Here is an 18,039-nt window from a genome sequence, read left to right as displayed (position 1 = left end):
TCAGAAGCTTATAACACAATGAAGGAATCATTTCCGACCCTATAAATTATATATATTCTTGATCAAAATGAACAGCTGATTCGATCATGTGAAAAAATAAATTTTTGCATTTTTTTAATAATTGACTACAATTTAAAGTTATTAAAATGTTTAATTTAGTACGCAAACTTTCCGAATTCAAATTAATGTTTTTTGGGCTTAGTTATGAGTTTTTAAAACTTGGATTTGTCGGAAAAATTTTCATTTGAAAATTACAATAAATGTCGATTCACAAAATGCGAATATTTTAAGCTTACTTATGATCGATTTCCGATTCGATCTGCTAACTCAATTTCACATTAAAATTCGGCTTTCCAAAGTTAGTTTCATTTCTTGTTAATGATGAATAACTTTCAAGTAAAATAAACACTTTGTTGTAAAAATTTATTTATTGTTTATGTATTTCTTGTTTAAAAAATAAACTCATATATACAAACAAATTCGTTATGGAAATACATTGCACAAATGCAAGGCTACGAGATGAGAGAGAATGCGTACAAAAGGAATAAAAAGTATAAAAATTGGAAAGACAGTTAATTGTGAGAACTTGGCGACAATCAGTTGATTGTTAAATTTACTACATAATCATATTGGGAAATATTTATATATATATCGATTAAAGTTTGCTAGTTCAGTCCAATCACATTGTGTTCTCGATACCAGATTATTTTGAAATGCTTCGCTTACGTGGCTTTGCTGCAGCAAGGGAATGCTTAAAGCTGTTACTTCTGTGGCTGTTGCTGTTGTGTCTGTTGCTGCTGTTGTATTGGCACCTGTTGATTTTGAGCAGGCGGAGGGCTTTGATTGTTGATTTGCTGCTGCACAGGCTGCTGTTGCTGCACAGGCTGCTGTTGCTGCTGCACAGGTTGCTGTTGCTGCTGCACCGGCTGCTGTTGCTGCTGCACTGGCTGCTGTTGCTGCTGCACAGGTTGCTGCTGTTGCACAGGCTGTTGTTCCTGTTGCACAGGTTGCTGTTGCTGTTGCTGCTGCACCGGCTGCTGTTGCTGATAAACAGGCTGTTGTTGCTGATAGACAGGCTGCTGTTGCTGATAGACAGGCTGCTGTTGCTGCGGAATCGCTCCGGCATGCTGGTACACTTGATTAGGATGTAGCTGCACTGGCTGCCCGTTTCCATATTGCTGCTGTTGGTACTGCTGTGCGTACTGTTGCTGCTGCTGGACGTACTGCTGCTGCTGCTGTGCGTGCACCTGGCCGGGTTGTTGGTAATGAGGCTGCTGAGCGCCAGGATGCGGCGGTGGCTGTTGGTAGGCGACGCCGCCAGGATGCGGTGCAGCATAGTAACCCTGCGGCATGTTGGGATGCGGCGGCAACTGGCCCTGAGCAATCAGACGCTGGACTTCCTCCTGGCGCCGGCGCTCGTACTCCAGATACTCCTCGTGCGTGTACTGCTGCTGCTGATCGATTGTCTCCCACTCGGGATCCTTCTGGAACTCCTCCTTGCTGGTCTGCATCATGAACTCCTCAATACTGATCAGCCCATCGTGGTTGGTATCGGTCTCCTGGAAGTAGTGCTCTCGCATGCGCTCCATCTCCTCTGCCCTCTCCCTCATGTCGTCCTCGGGCAAATCACTCTGGTAGACCTTGTCCAGCTCTTTGACGAACAATGCCTTGACCTCCGCCTCGTCCCAATAACCATTGCTGTCGACGTCGTGAATGGAGAAAAAGGTCTTGGGCTCAAAGTCATTCTTATCCATATGATCTTGCTTCTCCCACACCTCCTCCAGTTGAGCCTTATTGCCCGGGTGGTGCAGCTTTTCGTGGTCCTTGTGCTTCTTTTCCTTCTCTTTGATCTCATTCTCGAACTTCTTGCGTGACTCCTCATCCATCTCCTTCTTCTGCGCCTCACGCTCGAATTCCTTCTGCATTTCGTACTCCTTGAACTCACCGCGTCGCTTACGATCAGCCTCGGCCAGGTCGTCAGACGTCTTCTGGATCAACTTACGCAGATCCTCAATTTCGAATGTGTGCTCGTTGCCGTGATCCAGATGCTGTGGCACCTTCAGATGCTTACGATCTATGTCATTGGCTAGATCATAGGCCTGATTGGCCAGCTCACGCAAACGCTCCAATTCGCGACGTTTTATCTCATCCAGCTTGGTGCGAACGTGGTGATTCACGTAGTCCAGCTCCTGTGCAATCTTTCCACTCTGTGCGAAAGAAATAAATACAAATTATATACTTAATAGAAAAGATTCCAAGACATAGGGCACTAGGGAAAGACCTTCCAGGAGGACCTAGACACAAGAGACTCCTTCTCCTCCACTCACCCGGATGTCCGCCTCAGGCGCCTTGTCCAGCTTTTTACGGAACTCGGGATCGGCCTCCAGAGCCTCAACAACCTCCCGTAGGTAACGCTCGTACTCCAAGGCTGTCTCCACGTCGGCAGTGGCCGGGGTGCTGGACTCCGCCTCCGCCTTAGCGTCCTTCTCCGCCTTCTTGTTTTGCGTCACGGGCAAGGCTGCGACTAAACAGAGCGATGCAATCAGAGCCAGGCCCAGCAGGGCCACGTTTCGCGCCATGGCTGCTAGTAATGAACACTGGCGCGTGCTTTCAAGTTTTGTTCAATGAAAATCTGACGAAGCAGCTGTGCAAATAATTAAACAAAAACCTAATATTCTGACGTGTCGGAGTAGATTTTGTTGATTAGGGTGACCGTTGCTTCACCCTTGAAATATACCAGCTGTTCGTTTAAAATATACCAAAAGCAGTGATTCCACTTAGGTTATAAAATGGTGTAGGGCATATTTAAATTTTCATTTAAAATTCCTACGTTTATTTACTTTGAACGATTATTTTTTCAATTCGAAGCTGAATATTTAATAAATAAATGCTCCAACGAATTGTATCAGTTACAATAATAGGAATTTAATAGGCATTAAAATTTAAACATAATATTTTTCGGATTGCCTACTTCAGAAATGCCTACTTAATTTTAATGAATTTAATTAAAATTACATAAAGTTTTTATTCTCAGCCTTATGCCTTTTTTATTTTTGAAAAGTTCCCTTTCTTGCCCTTGGGCGTCTTGAGGTTCTTTTTAATTTCGCTGAGCTTTTTTAATTTAGAGTTCTGGTCCTTCTTTTCTCCTGGTCGTTTTTTCACAATCTTTTCCGTTTTTTCAAGTTTGCTCAGTTTGACTGACTTTTTATCCTCTTTTTTGTCCCCCTCGGGGCGTATTTTCGTCGTTATATCTTCCCGATCCAAAGGTTTCTTGGCTCGCATCTTGGCCTCCGATTTTCGAACCTTTTTCATTTGCAACATGTATTCCGGAACGGTGCCGCCAGAGTTCTTTATAATCTGAGCAACGCTAGAGAGATACGAATATAATATATAATTTGTTATTTCGCATTAGAGTAGTCTTTTAGAGATGTTACCTTCTTAAATTGGCCGTGTCCTCTTGAGTAAAGAATGTGATGGCTCGTCCTGGACGCCCAGCGCGTCCCGTTCGACCAATCCGATGGATGTACGAGATAGTGGTGGGCGGAAAATCGTAGTTTATTACCAGATTAACCCCCTTGAAGTCGATACCGCGGCCCATCAGCTCTGTGCAGATGAGCACCCAAATGCTGCCTTCACGGAAGGCACGCACGCAGTTGTCTCGCTGATGCTGGCTGCGCTCGGCATGAATCACGTCCACGTTGATACCATCGTAGAGTAGCTCCTCGAAGAGTTGCTTGGCTCTCTCCTTGCTCTGTACGAAAACGAGCACCGGCGGCTGCAGTCCCTGGCGAACCAGATCCCTCATGGCGACTAATTTCCCGCTCTCAGAACCCACGAACAACAGCTCCTGCTGAACAGTATCCGTGGCACTGTTCTGTACTCCAACAGTGACGCGCACTAGGTTCTTGAGGTGACGTAGTGCCCATTTGGCCACAGGAACTGTGTAGGTTGCACTGAAGAACGCCACACATTTGGCTGGATTGGAGCAGGCTGCATAGATATCGTCGAGCTGCTCCTTAAAGTTGTTTTGTCCCTCTTCCATCAGGCGGTCCGCTTCGTCCAACACGAACCATTCGACGTGCGACAAGTCCAGCAGAGGTGGTTGCTGTTGCAGCAGGAATCTCACTCGGTTCGGTGTGGAGACCAGGATGTCGTAGCGTTGCTTGCACTCGGCACCTTGTTTCTGCTTCGCCTCGCTTACCTTGCTGATAAAGTGGGTACGAAGACCAGTTTCTCGGGTTAGTTCCGCACATTCTCGGTAGATTTGCTGGGCCAACTCGCGGGTGGGGGCCAGCACTAAAGCTCTTAAGCCGGTGGTTCTATGCGCCCTCAGGCCGTCGATGATGGGCGTGAGGAATGCTAAGGTTTTGCCGGATCCGGTTGGAGCGCAAGCCATCAGTGCCCGACGCTGCAGAAGCACAGGCAGTGCCTGCATCTGGATGGGAGTTGGCTGTGCAAAGTCACGTCCCAGCAGGTTCTGCTGCAGTCTGGGAAGCAACTTGTGTTGCTTAACCAGTGCCTCAAAGCTGGTCAACGGCGCGGGTACATTCTTGCCCAGCACGCTGATGTTGTGCTGCTTTCTGGTCTCATTTACCTCATCTATTGCTCTTTGGCGCTCCAGTTCCTCGATGGAGAGTTTCTTAGCTTCCTTACGTTTCTTAGGCTTACTTTGGATGGTGTCATCCGCTAGCAGGCGGAACTCTGTGGTGTGTTCATCATCCTGCTTGGTCTTGACTTCCCTTTTCACCTTCTTAAGTTGCTGGGAATCTTCAGAGAGCGGCTGCAGCTGCGCCTTCGGGGCAGTTGGCTATAGCAATGGTAGCAGTAAGCACAATAGCTTAATTTTCATGAAATCATAAAGGGCTTACCTTGGGCCTTTTTGTAAAGCGTACTCCGGCGGTAATCAGCTTGAATATATCGTGCTCGTCCATTGTTTTTCTTTAATTCTCTTTAAAAACAGCGCACGTGCATTTGTTTTGATTTGTTCACAGTGTCAGAGTTGCCGGATATCACAAATTTATGGATAACAGAAAACAATTGTGGTGTTAACAGTGTTAGTGCTGCCACTTTTCCAATTTTTGCGGCTAGATCGAGCTATGTTAACCACAATTTGAATTTATAAAATTGAAAAACAATTAAAAGCAATAAAGTACTAAATAAATAAAAAATGTATGGCACGCATGTTATAGGCTAAAATAAAAAAACATTTAACCTATCTAAACATAAGCCAAAATGAAGAAAATAATGAAGAATTGATTTACTGAGACATAAACCCCAGATTGAAAGGCTATGACAAGGACCAATGAAACACACTTCTGATGTTAGCATATTTATTCACCAGGCTCAATGGCCACCAGCTCGTCCAAGAGCTCCGCACGTCGCTGCAGACCCTTCGAATCCTTCTCACTGCCCCTAATGCCCTCCACTGGCCCACCCCAGCTGAAGGTGCTTTGTCCATCGTCTGTTAGTCCATCATCCTCGAACTCCTCGCAGAGATTATGCATTGCACAGATGCTCTCCACGATAAGTCGCACCTCGTTCAAATCCCGAGCCTCCAAGGCATACAGTGTATTAAAACGACGCGCCAAAGTATCTAGGACCCTCTCAGCAACCTGGAAGGCAGGACGAAGCAGCTCGTTGAATACCGCATCCTTGCGGAAGCACTCGGCATCAATGGGTCGCATCAGGTAGGATTTCAGTGGAAATACGCTATTCCCGATGAGATAGCTACCCACTGGCATGGTCCTGGGATTCAGGGCCAGCGTCTGACCAATTGGCGAATCCTCGAAACTATACTCAACGAAAAGCTCCACATAGCAGTCAATAATCTTGCGCTCCGCGTTGCAGATTAGCTGCAGTACCACCGGCACCTCAGCATGCTCTGATTCCAGGAAGACGTCCAGACGCTTCAGCGTTATGATGCCAAAAAGCTCTCGAAAGCATCGAAGCTGATCCAGCCGTTGGTATCCCTGCAGCGTACTTCGCTGGGCTGCCAGCGAATTGGGCCATTTGATAAAGCTTTCGTAGTTGTCCGAGATGCAATGCCAGAAACCACGCACCACTTGCTGGCACAGAGCCCAAGGTAGGCGGAACTTCCGGGCAATCTCCTCAAAGTGTTCATCGGTGGCTAGCTTCCACATGGCCAACGATAGCATTGTCTGCGTCGGCGGAGTCGGATAACCGGGCAGTGTGATGCCGCTTAGTGTTTCCTCCAGGGTTTGCTGGACTTTCTGGAATGGAGTAATTACAGGGGAAGGAAAACAAGAAATACCACCCGGCGCTTACCAAGAATGTGAGCTTGCGCATATGCAGATATGACTCGAATTGGGCGTCCGTGTAGCGGTGCAGTAGATTTAATTCGGCATGGTTCCACTCCAGCTTGGCCACCTTCTGGTCTGGCTTCCGGCCTAATGTGTCCTCCAGCATTCTGCGCTTCCGGCTGACTGTCGCCGTTCGTTTCTGCTGCAACAGGGCGAATATCTCCGCCTCATCATCGTCCTCAGCGGTGGTCAGGAGCGGGAAGCTACAGGATGTGATGTTTACTGGCGGCTGGTCAATAAGTAGATCCTTGGTGATTATAGAGGCAATGTTGGCCAGCACGGCGCGCTCCTCCATAGCGATAAGGCTGTCCTAGCGAAGAATCCTTTTAAAATTAAAATTTTACTTTGGACTTTTCAGCCTTATCAACCCCCATTTCCGTTGTCCTTGTTTGTGTATGTATGTGTACGGCTCGTCAGCTGTTCGGCGGGATGCACTTCCACTGACATTATTATGCTTACAGCACTCATAATCACCTTAAAATGACCAGATTTCTTTAATTAATTTCACACCACGACTTTGTTGTCCTGCGAAGCAAATATAGGCAATGTTTTTTGGCCTAATATTCCCGTGGGACAGTGCTGCCAGATGGGATTTTATTTAACAGAAGTCTGATATCCTTTCTTAACAGCACTGTTACTTGGGGCGGTTTTTTTAAAAAGTATTTTTGTAGTCTTTATTTTCTTCTTATTTCGTATTAAAACAAAGCTTCCATTTATCTGCAGTTAATTTATTTTCAAGATATTACGGACAAGGGTAAGAACGGATTAAAGGTAGGAAGTCATCCAATTGCTCCTTGACCAGAGTTTCAGTTCACGGTCCTTCGCACTCGGACCACAACCCGCCTGGGTCTGGTACCGGTCGTCTGTCCTGTGTCAGCACGGCGGCGTCGTACTCCACCTCGTCGGATGACCACACGCCTGATGATGACCCGGCGGCGGCGGCGCCTCCTCCTCGTGGCGGCAGTTGTTGTAGTGGCAGAGGCATCGGTGGTGGTAGTGGCTGAGGCATCCGTAGTAGTGGTAGCCGAAGCATCCGTGGTCGTTGTAGCCGAGGCACTGGTTGTAGTGGTGGTATCTGCGCCGGAAGTCGGGCCGCTAAGCAGGACCACAGTGGCCAGGACAAGAAGAGATAGAACCAATAGAGAACGCATTGTAAAGGTTTTCTATTGGTAAACTGGGATCTGATGTCAGTACCCCCAAAACGGTTGGATATTTATAGTGTCTTCTGGGTCGGAGAAATATATTAGGAACCGTGCAAACACAGGTGTAACCCTTCATGTTTTTCGCCTGCTCACCTCTTTGTCACCTTTGTTTCACTTACACTCCATAGTGCCTTCGCCTATTTACGATGTTTTGTTAATCTGTTTGCACCTGCTTTTGAACGTAAATGGAATTTCTATTTCTATGCAAACCCCACTTCGCATACCTAAAGTTTTAAACAAAATAAAGAAACATACTTTTTGGCTTCTTTATCTTGTAACTATTGGGATATTGGTATTATAAATACGCACAAATCGAAGATATCCTGAGTAAGTCAAAATGGTTATAATTCTTCCGCAGATCTAAAATTGTTTAATATTTATTAGATTCAAGATGAAAGTTTCCATAATTCCAAAGCTGATGCTCGAAAATAGTCATCTTTAATGTAAAAATCGTTTCCGGTTGTCCTCATCAACCTTCCTTAGTATGTTCTTTCCAATTTCTAGTACAGTCGTTAATTCTAAATTTTTTGAGTCAGTAAAATATAAATCTGGAAATGTCAAAGGAAAATAAGCCATCCTTCTCAAAGGTCTGGGATATCGGTGTATGGAATTCGAAGGACATTAGGTATTACAACAGCATATCCCGCATCCAAAAACAGCTTCGCCTCGGGAACTGGGAGTATATTTGCAATCATCCTGAGGTAAAATAATACTAATACAAATTTTTAAGATTTCTCAACTATTCACCCCAGATACGTGCCATAATTCGTGTAATACTGCACAATGCCATTAATGAAAAGCCGGAATCGGTTAATCTTCGAAAGTTCTTGGGTGATTTTTTCAACTGTGAGCGCACTCGGTTGCTAGTGCCATTGGTAAGAATGTTGTAAATGTTCCATATTCTGATCTTAAGTCAATAGCACAATATATAGAAAGTAGTCTCGAATTATACAAACTGTTACGATCCTTACATTTCAGATAAACACTCAACTAAAGTACGTTAAGGAGCAACTGAGTCGTGGACGTTGGAGCAAGTTTGATGCGGAGGACCTGTTCATGGAAAGTCCCTCCACTCATTCACTCCTATCGACAGCCTCCGAGGACAGCAATGTTCATCCTGTCCTCACCTATGCGCTGGTCTTCAAGAAGCCCGATGAGTGTGGCATCGAAAAGCCACCTTTTTAGGGACGAGATGGTATTTGTGGGAAGGATTAATCCGAACCAAATTATACCATATTTCTAAAACTAATAATTAAGTCGTATTGATTGATCCTTTCATTCAAGGCATAAAATTAAATTTCAGGACCCCCAGTACTTAGTTTCATTCGATTTGTTAAAGTCCGATCTTTATTTAGTTGATTTTTAAGAGAAATCAAAAGGAGCGACGTGCCGAGCGACCGAGACGACGCTCTCGCACACGGATACGCCTCACAACGCGGCCATCACCTCGCTCCCTCCTGCGCCGCCCGCCATCTCCTCCTTCACGCTCACGGCGAATAATTATGATGCGCCGGCGCCTGTGACGGCGGCGATGGTGCTTCTTGGTGGCCTCGGTGGTGGTGGTGGCATCTGTTGTGGTTGTAGTTGGAGCCGCCGTCGTGGTCGTCGTAGCCGTAGTGTCGGAACTGGAGCTGCTGCTTGACGGGGAAGTGGAGCTGCTGCTCGACGGGGAAGTGGAGCTGCTGCTCGTCGGGGAAGTGGAGCTACTACTCGTTGGAGAAGTACTGCTTGACGACGAGCTGTCGTCTGAAGTACTTGCCTGCATAGACAGGACCACCAGTGAGGCCAGAACGGCCAGGAAGAACCCTTGTATCGGACGCATCGTGGCTTATTTTTGAAACTGGGCTTTAGATTCTGCTTCTGTCAGTCACAATACAGAGTTATTTATAGTGAAAGTCTCTACAGCATCCGAATTAATCTCCAGACTTGGTTGTTTGCTGACCAAATATATCACATTCGTGGAGTTTCCAAGCGCTGGATAATTAAGTAATCAAAGCTGTCATTGTTGTCTGATTGTTAAGAGTAAAGAAATTAAAGGTGTAGGAAAAATACCTATATATTTTCCTCCTTACGTATTGTTAAGTTAGTTAAGTACGTAATCAACCGAGCCGTGCAGACGCGCACTCATAGAATTAATATAGACATAAGATAAATAATCGGAAGAATTTGAAGTATAGAAAGATGAAGAAGGAAAATATTTAAATCAATTGCTCAAATACAAAATTAATATTATTAAATATTGGGTAATGTTATTCTCCTAATTAATTAACAAGTGTCCTATAAATAAAATTATATAATCAAGTATGCAAATAGTAGGCTAAATAAAGCCTAAAAACTTCCGTTCAAGTTTATAAAGCTTGTACATATTGGCCTAACCGAGTGCAGAGTTATTGGCTTGTCGGTTTTGGCAAACAAAAGAGTTCGAGTAAATATTGAGATAAGAAAAGGAACAAACACGTCTGGTTCACAAAAAACGAAGGGATTCCGGGCCAAAAATAGTTTTATTAGAATTTATTATTGTCTTGTTGTTGAAACTGAAAGTTTTGGATAAGTACTTTTAAAATTTTCCGCTCCCTTGACGTAATAGCCCTTAGTATAAGCCTGTGGAGGGCTATAAAAGGAAAGGTAAAAGGTACTAACTGTTCATTCTTGCTCCATAGAAATTTTACTATGAAGATCCTACTAGCTTTTACTATCGTGCTTTTGGCTGTCCACTTGGTCCCAGTTGACTCTGAATCAAGTTCAGGATCTGAAGCAGAATCGGGCACTGGAACGGGTACTGGAACAGGCACTGGAACGGGCACTGGAACTGGAACAGGCACTGGCACAGCGATCTCTACAACAACTGTGGCTCCCACAACAACAACAACTACCACAGTCGCCCCTGTAACCACCCACAGGACAATCCGTCATCGTAGGCGACGCATAATAAGGAAAATTATTCACAAACGCAATGCAGCAGAGAGAAGGCGTCGAAGGGGTTGAGTGTTTAAATCAATTTTAAAAAATTTAAATCTGTTAAACAACAGTCCCAGCTAACAGTACTGTTAAACGGCAAGGATATCTGACATCGTTAAATTTACCCCTTTCTGGCAGCACTGTTTTTAAAATACTTTCGAGTTTGCACGATTCGTAAATGAAAATAAATAAATTGTGTAAATAAAACTTGATAATATGAAAAGAAAACAATGTACTATTTCACAAGTTATGTATATTATATGTATTACTTTTATTATAATCACTATTAACACTTTCCTTTTTTCCTTTCCTTTTTTAAAGTGTAGCCCCAATTTAATTTTAAAAAATACTAGACACTTTTCTTTGGCCTTTTGTTGACCCCATTCAAACGGTCACACTGCCAGCACAAGAAAATTCTTTGGACGAAAACTCCAAGATTTCCGTTTTTAATTAACGATAATGAATTAATTAGCGCTTGAATTAGCACAAGGCCTTCAGTTAATCAACTAGCACAACTCCGAGGCACTAGGAAGCGATGGTAAGTCTGCCGGAAAAGGCTGGAAATCGGTTTCTGAAGCAAGGCCAACCGGCTTGACAAACGACCAAAAATAGACCGGAGCGGAGGAGCTGGCCAAAAATAGCAAACAGCCGCAATACCCCCCATGTGTTTCCAATCGCCTGATCAGCAGACAACCCCCTTTCATTACAGGCAGTACTGGGCGCCCAATTGGTGATCACCCTGGTGATGGTTAGCGTCATCCAGAAGCTGAGTCCACATTATTCCTTCGCCAAGTGGATACTGTGCCGCACCGGTCTGCACCGTTACCTGCATCCCACCGACGATGAGCTGCGCTCCAAAGGGGGCGTGCCGAAGGAGAAGCCGCCAAAGGGTGGCCGAAACAAGCAGGCGAACGGAAACGCCGCCAGCGCCACACAGTTTCACATACCGCGCAGCATTGAGGTGGAGCTGGAGACTTTACCCGTTCAGGAGCGGGATGTGGTGCACCTGAGGTACTTCACCGAATACCAGTGGCTGCTTGACTTTAGCGTCTACGCGGGCATTGTCTACGTGGTCTCCGAAGTGTTCCACTTCTTCTATCCGCTGCGTCAGGAGATCAACCTAAGCATGGTGTGGTGCCTGCTGGTTATTTTCTTTGCCCTGAAGCTGCTCTCATCGCTCACGGTGCTCTACTTCCAAAGCGAGGAGTCGATTGGTGAGCGGTCAATGGTGATTGTGGCCTGTTTAGTCTACCTGCTTGTCGCCATGATTGTACTGATTGTGGACGAGCGTATACTGGAGACGGGCCTGGAGGATGCTTATGCCAGCTTCAATGCCAGTGCGTCGAAATTCCTAACTGACCAAGGACTGCCATCATCGTAAGTGATTACATCTTATTCAAAGTCTGTCGAACTAATTGGGTTTTTTATTTATACAGCGGTCCCGCGTCCAAGATCGTGGTGAAGTTCTTCCTGGCCATGGGTTGCGGCCTGCTTGGATCATTGTTCACCTTTCCAGGACTACGAATGGCCAAGATGCATTGGGATTCATTGAAATACTGCCGCGGCAACCGGCTGCTGCAAGTTCTGCTGAATCTCAGCTTCGTGCTGCCGTTTATCCTAGTCATCCTCTGGATCCGTCCAATCAGTCGCGACTACCTGACCGTGCGTGTTTTCCAGGGCATGCAACAGCCGCTGTAAGCACACTTCGATATTATGTTAATTTGTAATTTACCCCTATTCCTTGCAGATTGAAGCCTCACGTGTTCGAGACCCTTCGCCTCCTGCTGGTGATCTTTGTCGTGGTGGTCCGCTTTGCCCTTATGCCTATTTATCTGCAGTCGTACCTGAACCTGGCCCATGACAAGATCCTTGACCTACGCAAAGAGGCTGGGCGCATTACTAACGTAGAGTTCAAGCAGAAGGTAAAGAAATAACATATATATCAATGACATAATAAACATCCTCTCCGGTTTTTTCCATTGCAGATCTCGTCGATCTTCTATTATCTGTGCGTTGTGACCCTGCAATTTGCTGCCCCGCTTATATTGTGTTTGTACCTCACGTTGATGTACAAGAGTCTGGGTGGCTTCAGTTGGGCAGGCATATTCAGGGAAAGCGTCGTTCTGCAGCACGAATGTGCGGCAGTTGACGAGAATCCGATTACTAACAGTGGAGAAGCTTTAACGACCAATGGTCAGGGGGATTTTAATATTATTGAGTCTGCCCAATCGCTACAAGCCTCGTTTAGCAGCCTTAAAAACGTAAGACCTCTTTTTAATCCATCAAAGTTGAAGATCTTAATTATGGGTATTTTCAGGTATTCTCGACGGAGGTGTACAAGGGCTTTCTGGGATTCGCCACCTGGTGGAGTTACTTTACGCTGTTCGCCACTTCCTCGCTGGGAATTGTCTACCAGTCCTATTTTAACAAAACCTAAGATTTATTGAACAAACCAAAAATGCAGTCTTACATTTTTAATTACCTACATTTGATATTGTTTACACTAGGTTAGTCAATGTCTTGGAGAACACCTTGGTTTTAATGTATTGTAAATAATACTACTTTACTGACTGTTTATAAAGTGTGTGTAATAAAGACAAAAGAGTGTCATAGAAATGACCAAGTTGGTAATATAAACCGATCCAGCTTCTGTGTATAAATGTTAAATAAGTAAGGAGTTTGGAAGGCTTGAAATTGAATGCATATTTGCAAATAGCCTTAATTTGTCGTTTTTTTTTTCGTTACTTTTTAAACGTTCGCTCTAGCGGAACCGGAACTGCATTTTAAACATCGGTGTATCGATGAGCCTATGGTATATTCATGTCGTAGGGCTACGGTCACACTTCTTATCAAACTCATGTTTTGTTTACCTATTTTACCTGGTTTTTTTAAGAAATGTTAAGAGTGAATCAAGTTAAAAACAACCTGTTGGACGGCGCCTCCATAGCAGAGGAACTGTACACAACGCCACAAGATGGCGAGAATTTCTTTGAGAGTCTGGACAAACCGGAGAAAGAGCCCACGAAGCTGGCCCCGCGAAACACATGTTAGTTATCCTCCGTCCGCCCCCAGAAATTTAATTCAAATCCTTTTATCTTTCAGTCATTCGCGCCGGCGTTCTGACGACGGTGAGAGGCTCCGCGTACATGGAATATGGGAATACAAAAGTCCTGGCCATAGTGTCGCCACCAAAAGAGCTAATCCGCGCCAGTGCTCGACGGTTGAACATGGGCGTACTCAGCTGCTATGTGAACTTTGCGGCTTTTGCCACCGGCGAGCTGGAATCCGTGCCGGAAAGGGAACGCCACCTAAGCAGCATGTTGACCAAGGCCATGGAGCCGGTTGTCTGCCGGACGGAGTTCCTCAACTTTCAGCTAGACATCCGAGTGCTCATCCTTGACGATGACGGCTGTCTGCTGAGCACGGCCATTAATTGCTGTGGAGTGGCCTTGGTCGAGTGTGGTATTTCCACGTACGACTTGATTACGGCGTCCTCGGCTTGTATCTATCGGGATCACGTCTTTCTTAATCCCAGCGCCAAAATGGAGGAGCTTCTGTGGAAACACCGTACTGGCACTGGCACTGGCACCGGCTCTGACAGCAGTGATAACACCAGCAACAAGTCTGTCCACGAGCACGGTCTGATAATCACTGCCAGCTTGGACACCTTCGAACAGATCGCCCAGTGTCAGCAATGCGGCTATCTCAGCCCGGAGACATACATGAAGCTGCTGGACTACACACTGGCCATGAACAAGTCGCTGCGCCAGCTGGTTAAGGAGGTCCTGACCGCGCGGGTGAAGGAGCAGCATGAACTAGATCTGCGTGAGAAGGCGGAGAGTGCTCTGGAGGATAAGAGGTTGGCCGAAGTCATTGAGCGGCTCAAGATGGGGGGCCTGGACGATTTTATACACTCCAATATCAAGGAGGATCCCTACGTTAAAAGACAGTAGGGTACTGCAAATAAATTAATGAAAGTAAGCTAGATGCATTTGGTTTCAAATTGATAGATAAACATACTTAATGCAATTAAAGTCTACAAATTTGGCTCTGAAAACACTGTTTATTTTATGTATTTTTGCACTTCCAAAGGTTTTTCGAAAGACTCGGAAAGAGGTAACACATCCAATGTGTCTGCTGCGCGTTTTCCAAAACATTTGTTCAATTCAGACTTGTTTCCTTTCGAAAAATTGAATTTTAGTACGCTTCCGTCGTTGTTGAACTTAAATTGCTAAAATGCTTCTACTGCTGATCCGAGGAGGCCTCCAGCACAGCCCCGGAATAGGCCAGATCCCAGTAGTGCTCCACTTGGTGCTTCTGAAAGAATTCGCGAGCCATTTTCTCCATGGGGAATATCTTGAATTTGATCTCGCCAAAGTGGCGTCGTTGGCTGGTGCCCTCCCAAACTAGCACACACGAATTGGGCACATCCTGGCCGTCATTGCCCTTGGCCAGGTCCTCCTCCCACTTAATGCGATGCAGCATAAGGCGTCTGTACTTCTTCTGTTGCTTGGGACCACCCTCCACGACGACGACGCAGCAATCACGGAACAGGACCACACTGCCGGTCATTTGCAGCTGCTTGGCATTCGTCTCCACCTTGAACTTCTTGCTCTGGTTGTCCTGCAAATCACGGATGCGATAGACGCTTACATGCACCCCACAGCTGGTGTCCTCTCTCAGCTTGCGCTGCTTCTTCTCGCTCTTCTGCTCGCTGGTTAACTTGCGAGCATTGTTTGCATCCTCGTGCGCCTTTTGCCGCTTGGCCATCTGCTCTCGTACATGCTGCTCCATCTTTGTGGGGTCCTGTACTGCCTCCGAGCCAAGAACACGCATCAGGTTTGAGATGCGCAGCTTGGGCTCCGGTGGTGCCACCAATCCTAGGCGTATCTTCTCCTGCTCCTCCTTCCAGGCCTCACGACGATTCTGACGGCGCAGCTTCTTGCGCTCCTTTTTGGTAAGAAACACCGGCAAGTAGACCGGCTTCAGCGGCTCATCTAGGAGGTAACAGAGTATTTAATTTCGATCACAAAGTATGAAAACAAAGTACGTACTTGGCGGTTTCATTTGTGTAGGATGCTCAATGAGATTGGTGATGGCCGCCTGGCGTATGCTTATCTTACCGCTCGCCTCGTCCACAGTCTCCATGTCCTGCGTAAGTATGACCGAGTCCCACCACTCCATGGCCGGCACATCGTCCGGCATGTCCTGCTTTGGTGCGATCAGTGCTAGCTTGGTAGCCGACGAAATGCCCGTCTTCCTAGCAATCTGTGATATCTCATTTTGCAGCCGCTCCAACTGACTCTTCATGCGCATCCGTTCGGCCAGTTGCTGGAACTTGCCGGGCTCGTGGAAGCGCAGCGTACGTTTATTTCGCACTGTAGGTTTCTGTGCAATCCGGTCATCAAAGTACTTGATTGCCTCGTCCTGTGCCGAGCTGGCCGGGTCGCTGCGCTCACCAACACCTCCCGTTTGACGCTGGAACACCTCCCGCTTCTTGGCCCGGATGTTAGCCTTTAGCGTGGGCGTCACCGTAGGTATGTTGATAGTCCGGCCGCTTTTATCCACGGTACGTCCCTCCTCATCCAAGATCAGGGGTTTCGGACGTTCCTGTGCCTGGGCGGCCGCTGCAGCAGCCGCTGCTACTGCCGTGGGTTGGATCAGACTGGCCAAGTTGCCGGTTAGTTTCGCCCTTATCTGCGCCTGCAGCTCGGCTATCTTCCTGGCCTTCTCCGCATCCTCGGGTGTTGGTTTCTTGGCGAGCGCCTGAGCGGCCAGGGCTACGGGCATGCCGATTTGTGGCACGGACGCCAGTAGGGGATCCTTGTCGCGTAGGTTGCTTAGTGCCCTCTTGCGCTCCTCGATCTCGCGCTGGGCATGGGCCATCATCAGCTTAATCTGTTGGGAGCTCAGCGAGGCCGTCGATGACGCGTCTTCATGCTTTTCGCTCCCATTTGAGTCCTTGACGTCGAAGCGGGATTTCTTTGGCGCTTCGACAACGCCACCGCCACCGCCGCCTCCGGAATCGGAGGCGGCAGCGCGCTTTCTGGGCAATTTCTGGTCGTTGCCGTCGCCATCCTTCCGCGTTATAATGGACGACATAATTCGCAATTAAATGGGTCTGACTAAAAAGTAAAGGTTATTTACCAACAACTTTGCACATTCCTCGAGCGGTTTTGCAGCAGTTTGTCAGAAAACAACACACAACGTTTTTCAGTGAAAAATTCTCCGAGTCACAGAGTTGTTCAACAAAATACACAGGGTCGTTTCTGTCTAGTCCTAAACTGTCAGAGTGACCAGTTCTCGAGAGTAAGGTTCAGTGCAGCTTGTATTTTAGCGGGAAATGTGTTTAAATTTTCCGCAGAGAAAATCAGATAAATACAAGAAGGGAAGCTATCTTCAGCATCCCAAAGTTTGTTTACCCGTGCAAATTGCAATTGGATTAATAATAAATTAAACAATATAGATTATACATTTTTGTGTTAATAAACACCGAAGTGATGCTTACATTCATTTCACTCACCTATACTTATTATATATGATTTTACATTCACAGTTTGTCATTTTCTTTTACAATTAACGACAGTTTCTACCGCAGTTTTATGATATATATACATATATATAGTCTCCCGATTTTCATAAAATTAAAACAACAAATAAATCTAAAATTTTACAAAATGGCTATCTGGTAGATTAGTGGAAATATGTTGAAAACTAAAAAGTCTATATGTTATTTTTCAACAAATTTTCTTATGGTTTCTATGATATAGCTATGTGATATAGTCGTCCGATTTCCATAAAATTATGTTAGAAATTCTTAAATCGTAAAAAAGGCTACATCTCTGAGTAGGTGAAAATATTTGGAAGAAGTTGTAATATCTTGTTGTAATATTTTCTAGATCGGTCCTATGACAACTATATGATATAGTATTCCAATTTTCATAAAATTAAAGCAGATATTCTAAAATATGGTGCCTTTAAAGAATATATATATTTACATGGCCGGATATGACTTTTTCACTGAACTTCTAAAAAAAATTTTGTGTGCCCCGCAAGGGTATAAATATAAGTATGTATATAACTAATTTAACCATATTAATAATATTAATACAATGTTTTACTTGCACATTAGTTTAAATGAAGTAATAGTTTAATACTCATTACTAAATTACGTTTACATTTCCCGCTAGAATTCGGACAGCACTGTTCTATCGTCATGCAACCCTGCTTCTCTCATTTTTTTTGTGTCGCTCTCCGCTCCGCCATATTTGTTGAAGCCGCTTACAACTTGTCTATTTTTTTCTCGTCGTGTCTGTGTGTGCTTAATTATTTGTTGTGGAAATAAGCGATATTCGTGTGCATAAATAGCGTAGAAGTTGCGTTCGACGGCAAGCATGGCATCGGAGGAAGACAATGACGATAACTTTCAGGGTGAGTACATTGTTTTAGTCTGTCAAAAGTCGGCGTGAAAAACTTCGGTTGCTCCGGAGAAGGCAAAGAACCGTGGTCATGTTCAAGAGCCGCGATGCCGCGTGTGCCGCCCTTCCCCTTGCCCGCCC

General features: G+C 45.6%; 9 protein-coding genes across 10 annotated transcripts in view; 4 read left to right on the top strand and 5 right to left on the bottom strand.

The window, feature by feature from the left end:
* Positions 1-409: 409 nt before the first annotated feature.
* On the bottom strand, positions 410-2,776 carry NUCB1 (Nucleobindin 1). Its single transcript, XM_020946243.2, has 2 exons — positions 2,328-2,776; positions 410-2,207 (listed from the first exon to the last, which is right to left on the bottom strand). The coding sequence occupies exons 1-2, from the start codon at positions 2,577-2,579 to the stop codon at positions 762-764; spliced, it is 1,698 nt and encodes a 565-aa protein (XP_020801902.2). The 5' UTR covers positions 2,580-2,776; the 3' UTR covers positions 410-761.
* Positions 2,777-2,900: 124 nt separating this feature from the next.
* Positions 2,901-5,052, bottom strand: ais (DExD-box helicase 52). The gene is made up of 3 exons (XM_020946242.2): positions 4,869-5,052; positions 3,435-4,807; positions 2,901-3,367 (listed from the first exon to the last, which is right to left on the bottom strand). The coding sequence occupies exons 1-3, from the start codon at positions 4,929-4,931 to the stop codon at positions 3,037-3,039; spliced, it is 1,767 nt and encodes a 588-aa protein (XP_020801901.2). The 5' UTR covers positions 4,932-5,052; the 3' UTR covers positions 2,901-3,036.
* Positions 5,053-5,316: 264 nt separating this feature from the next.
* LOC110178955 (uncharacterized) lies at positions 5,317-6,898 on the bottom strand. Its single transcript, XM_020946257.2, has 2 exons — positions 6,286-6,898; positions 5,317-6,230 (listed from the first exon to the last, which is right to left on the bottom strand). Exons 1-2 carry the CDS (start codon positions 6,613-6,615, stop codon positions 5,331-5,333), a joined length of 1,230 nt encoding a protein of 409 aa, XP_020801916.2. The 5' UTR covers positions 6,616-6,898; the 3' UTR covers positions 5,317-5,330.
* Positions 6,899-7,932: 1,034 nt separating this feature from the next.
* On the top strand, positions 7,933-8,833 carry LOC110178960 (uncharacterized). The gene is made up of 3 exons (XM_020946263.2): positions 7,933-8,223; positions 8,275-8,397; positions 8,501-8,833. Exons 1-3 carry the CDS (start codon positions 8,077-8,079, stop codon positions 8,705-8,707), a joined length of 477 nt encoding a protein of 158 aa, XP_020801922.1. The 5' UTR covers positions 7,933-8,076; the 3' UTR covers positions 8,708-8,833.
* Positions 8,834-8,894: 61 nt separating this feature from the next.
* Positions 8,895-9,665, bottom strand: LOC110178880 (uncharacterized). The gene is made up of 2 exons (XM_086829417.1): positions 9,575-9,665; positions 8,895-9,496 (listed from the first exon to the last, which is right to left on the bottom strand). The coding sequence occupies exon 2, from the start codon at positions 9,342-9,344 to the stop codon at positions 8,895-8,897; it is 450 nt and encodes a 149-aa protein (XP_086685543.1). The 5' UTR covers positions 9,345-9,496; positions 9,575-9,665.
* A 1,169-nt stretch (positions 9,666-10,834) lies between these two features.
* On the top strand, positions 10,835-13,121 carry emei (transmembrane protein 161-like emei). The gene is made up of 6 exons (XM_020946220.2): positions 10,835-11,018; positions 11,190-11,857; positions 11,917-12,174; positions 12,228-12,402; positions 12,466-12,741; positions 12,798-13,121. The coding sequence occupies exons 1-6, from the start codon at positions 11,016-11,018 to the stop codon at positions 12,915-12,917; spliced, it is 1,500 nt and encodes a 499-aa protein (XP_020801879.2). The 5' UTR covers positions 10,835-11,015; the 3' UTR covers positions 12,918-13,121.
* A 168-nt stretch (positions 13,122-13,289) lies between these two features.
* Positions 13,290-14,537, top strand: Mtr3 (exosome complex exonuclease Mtr3). The gene is made up of 2 exons (XM_020946181.2): positions 13,290-13,526; positions 13,583-14,537. The coding sequence occupies exons 1-2, from the start codon at positions 13,376-13,378 to the stop codon at positions 14,431-14,433; spliced, it is 1,002 nt and encodes a 333-aa protein (XP_020801840.2). The 5' UTR covers positions 13,290-13,375; the 3' UTR covers positions 14,434-14,537.
* On the bottom strand, positions 14,524-16,798 carry Prp3 (pre-mRNA processing factor 3). 2 transcript variants are annotated; one of them, XM_086829411.1, is made up of 3 exons: positions 16,628-16,793; positions 15,535-16,558; positions 14,524-15,477 (listed from the first exon to the last, which is right to left on the bottom strand). In XM_086829411.1, the coding sequence occupies exons 2-3, from the start codon at positions 16,367-16,369 to the stop codon at positions 14,723-14,725; spliced, it is 1,590 nt and encodes a 529-aa protein (XP_086685537.1). In that variant the 5' UTR covers positions 16,370-16,558; positions 16,628-16,793; the 3' UTR covers positions 14,524-14,722. The 2 variants fall into 2 exon arrangements, with proteins under 2 accessions (XP_086685537.1, XP_020801839.1); XM_020946180.2 differs by having other exon boundaries at positions 15,535-16,798.
* An 881-nt stretch (positions 16,799-17,679) lies between these two features.
* The window catches only part of Mi-2 (chromodomain-helicase-DNA-binding protein Mi-2 homolog), a 29,778-nt gene continuing 29,418 nt past the window's right edge, over positions 17,680-18,039 (top strand). The window contains exon 1 of the mRNA XM_020946225.2: positions 17,680-17,911. Within this exon, the coding sequence (XP_020801884.1) occupies positions 17,875-17,911 (37 nt within the window). The 5' untranslated portion in view covers positions 17,680-17,874. The remainder of the gene's footprint in view (positions 17,912-18,039) is intronic.

This window comes from Drosophila serrata, unplaced genomic scaffold, assembly GCF_035046125.1.
Source record: "Drosophila serrata isolate PLE 108 unplaced genomic scaffold, ASM3504612v1 contig_204, whole genome shotgun sequence".
NCBI classification, from domain to species: Eukaryota; Metazoa; Arthropoda; class Insecta; order Diptera; family Drosophilidae; genus Drosophila; species Drosophila serrata.
This window is presented reverse-complemented; position numbering and strand designations above follow the sequence as displayed.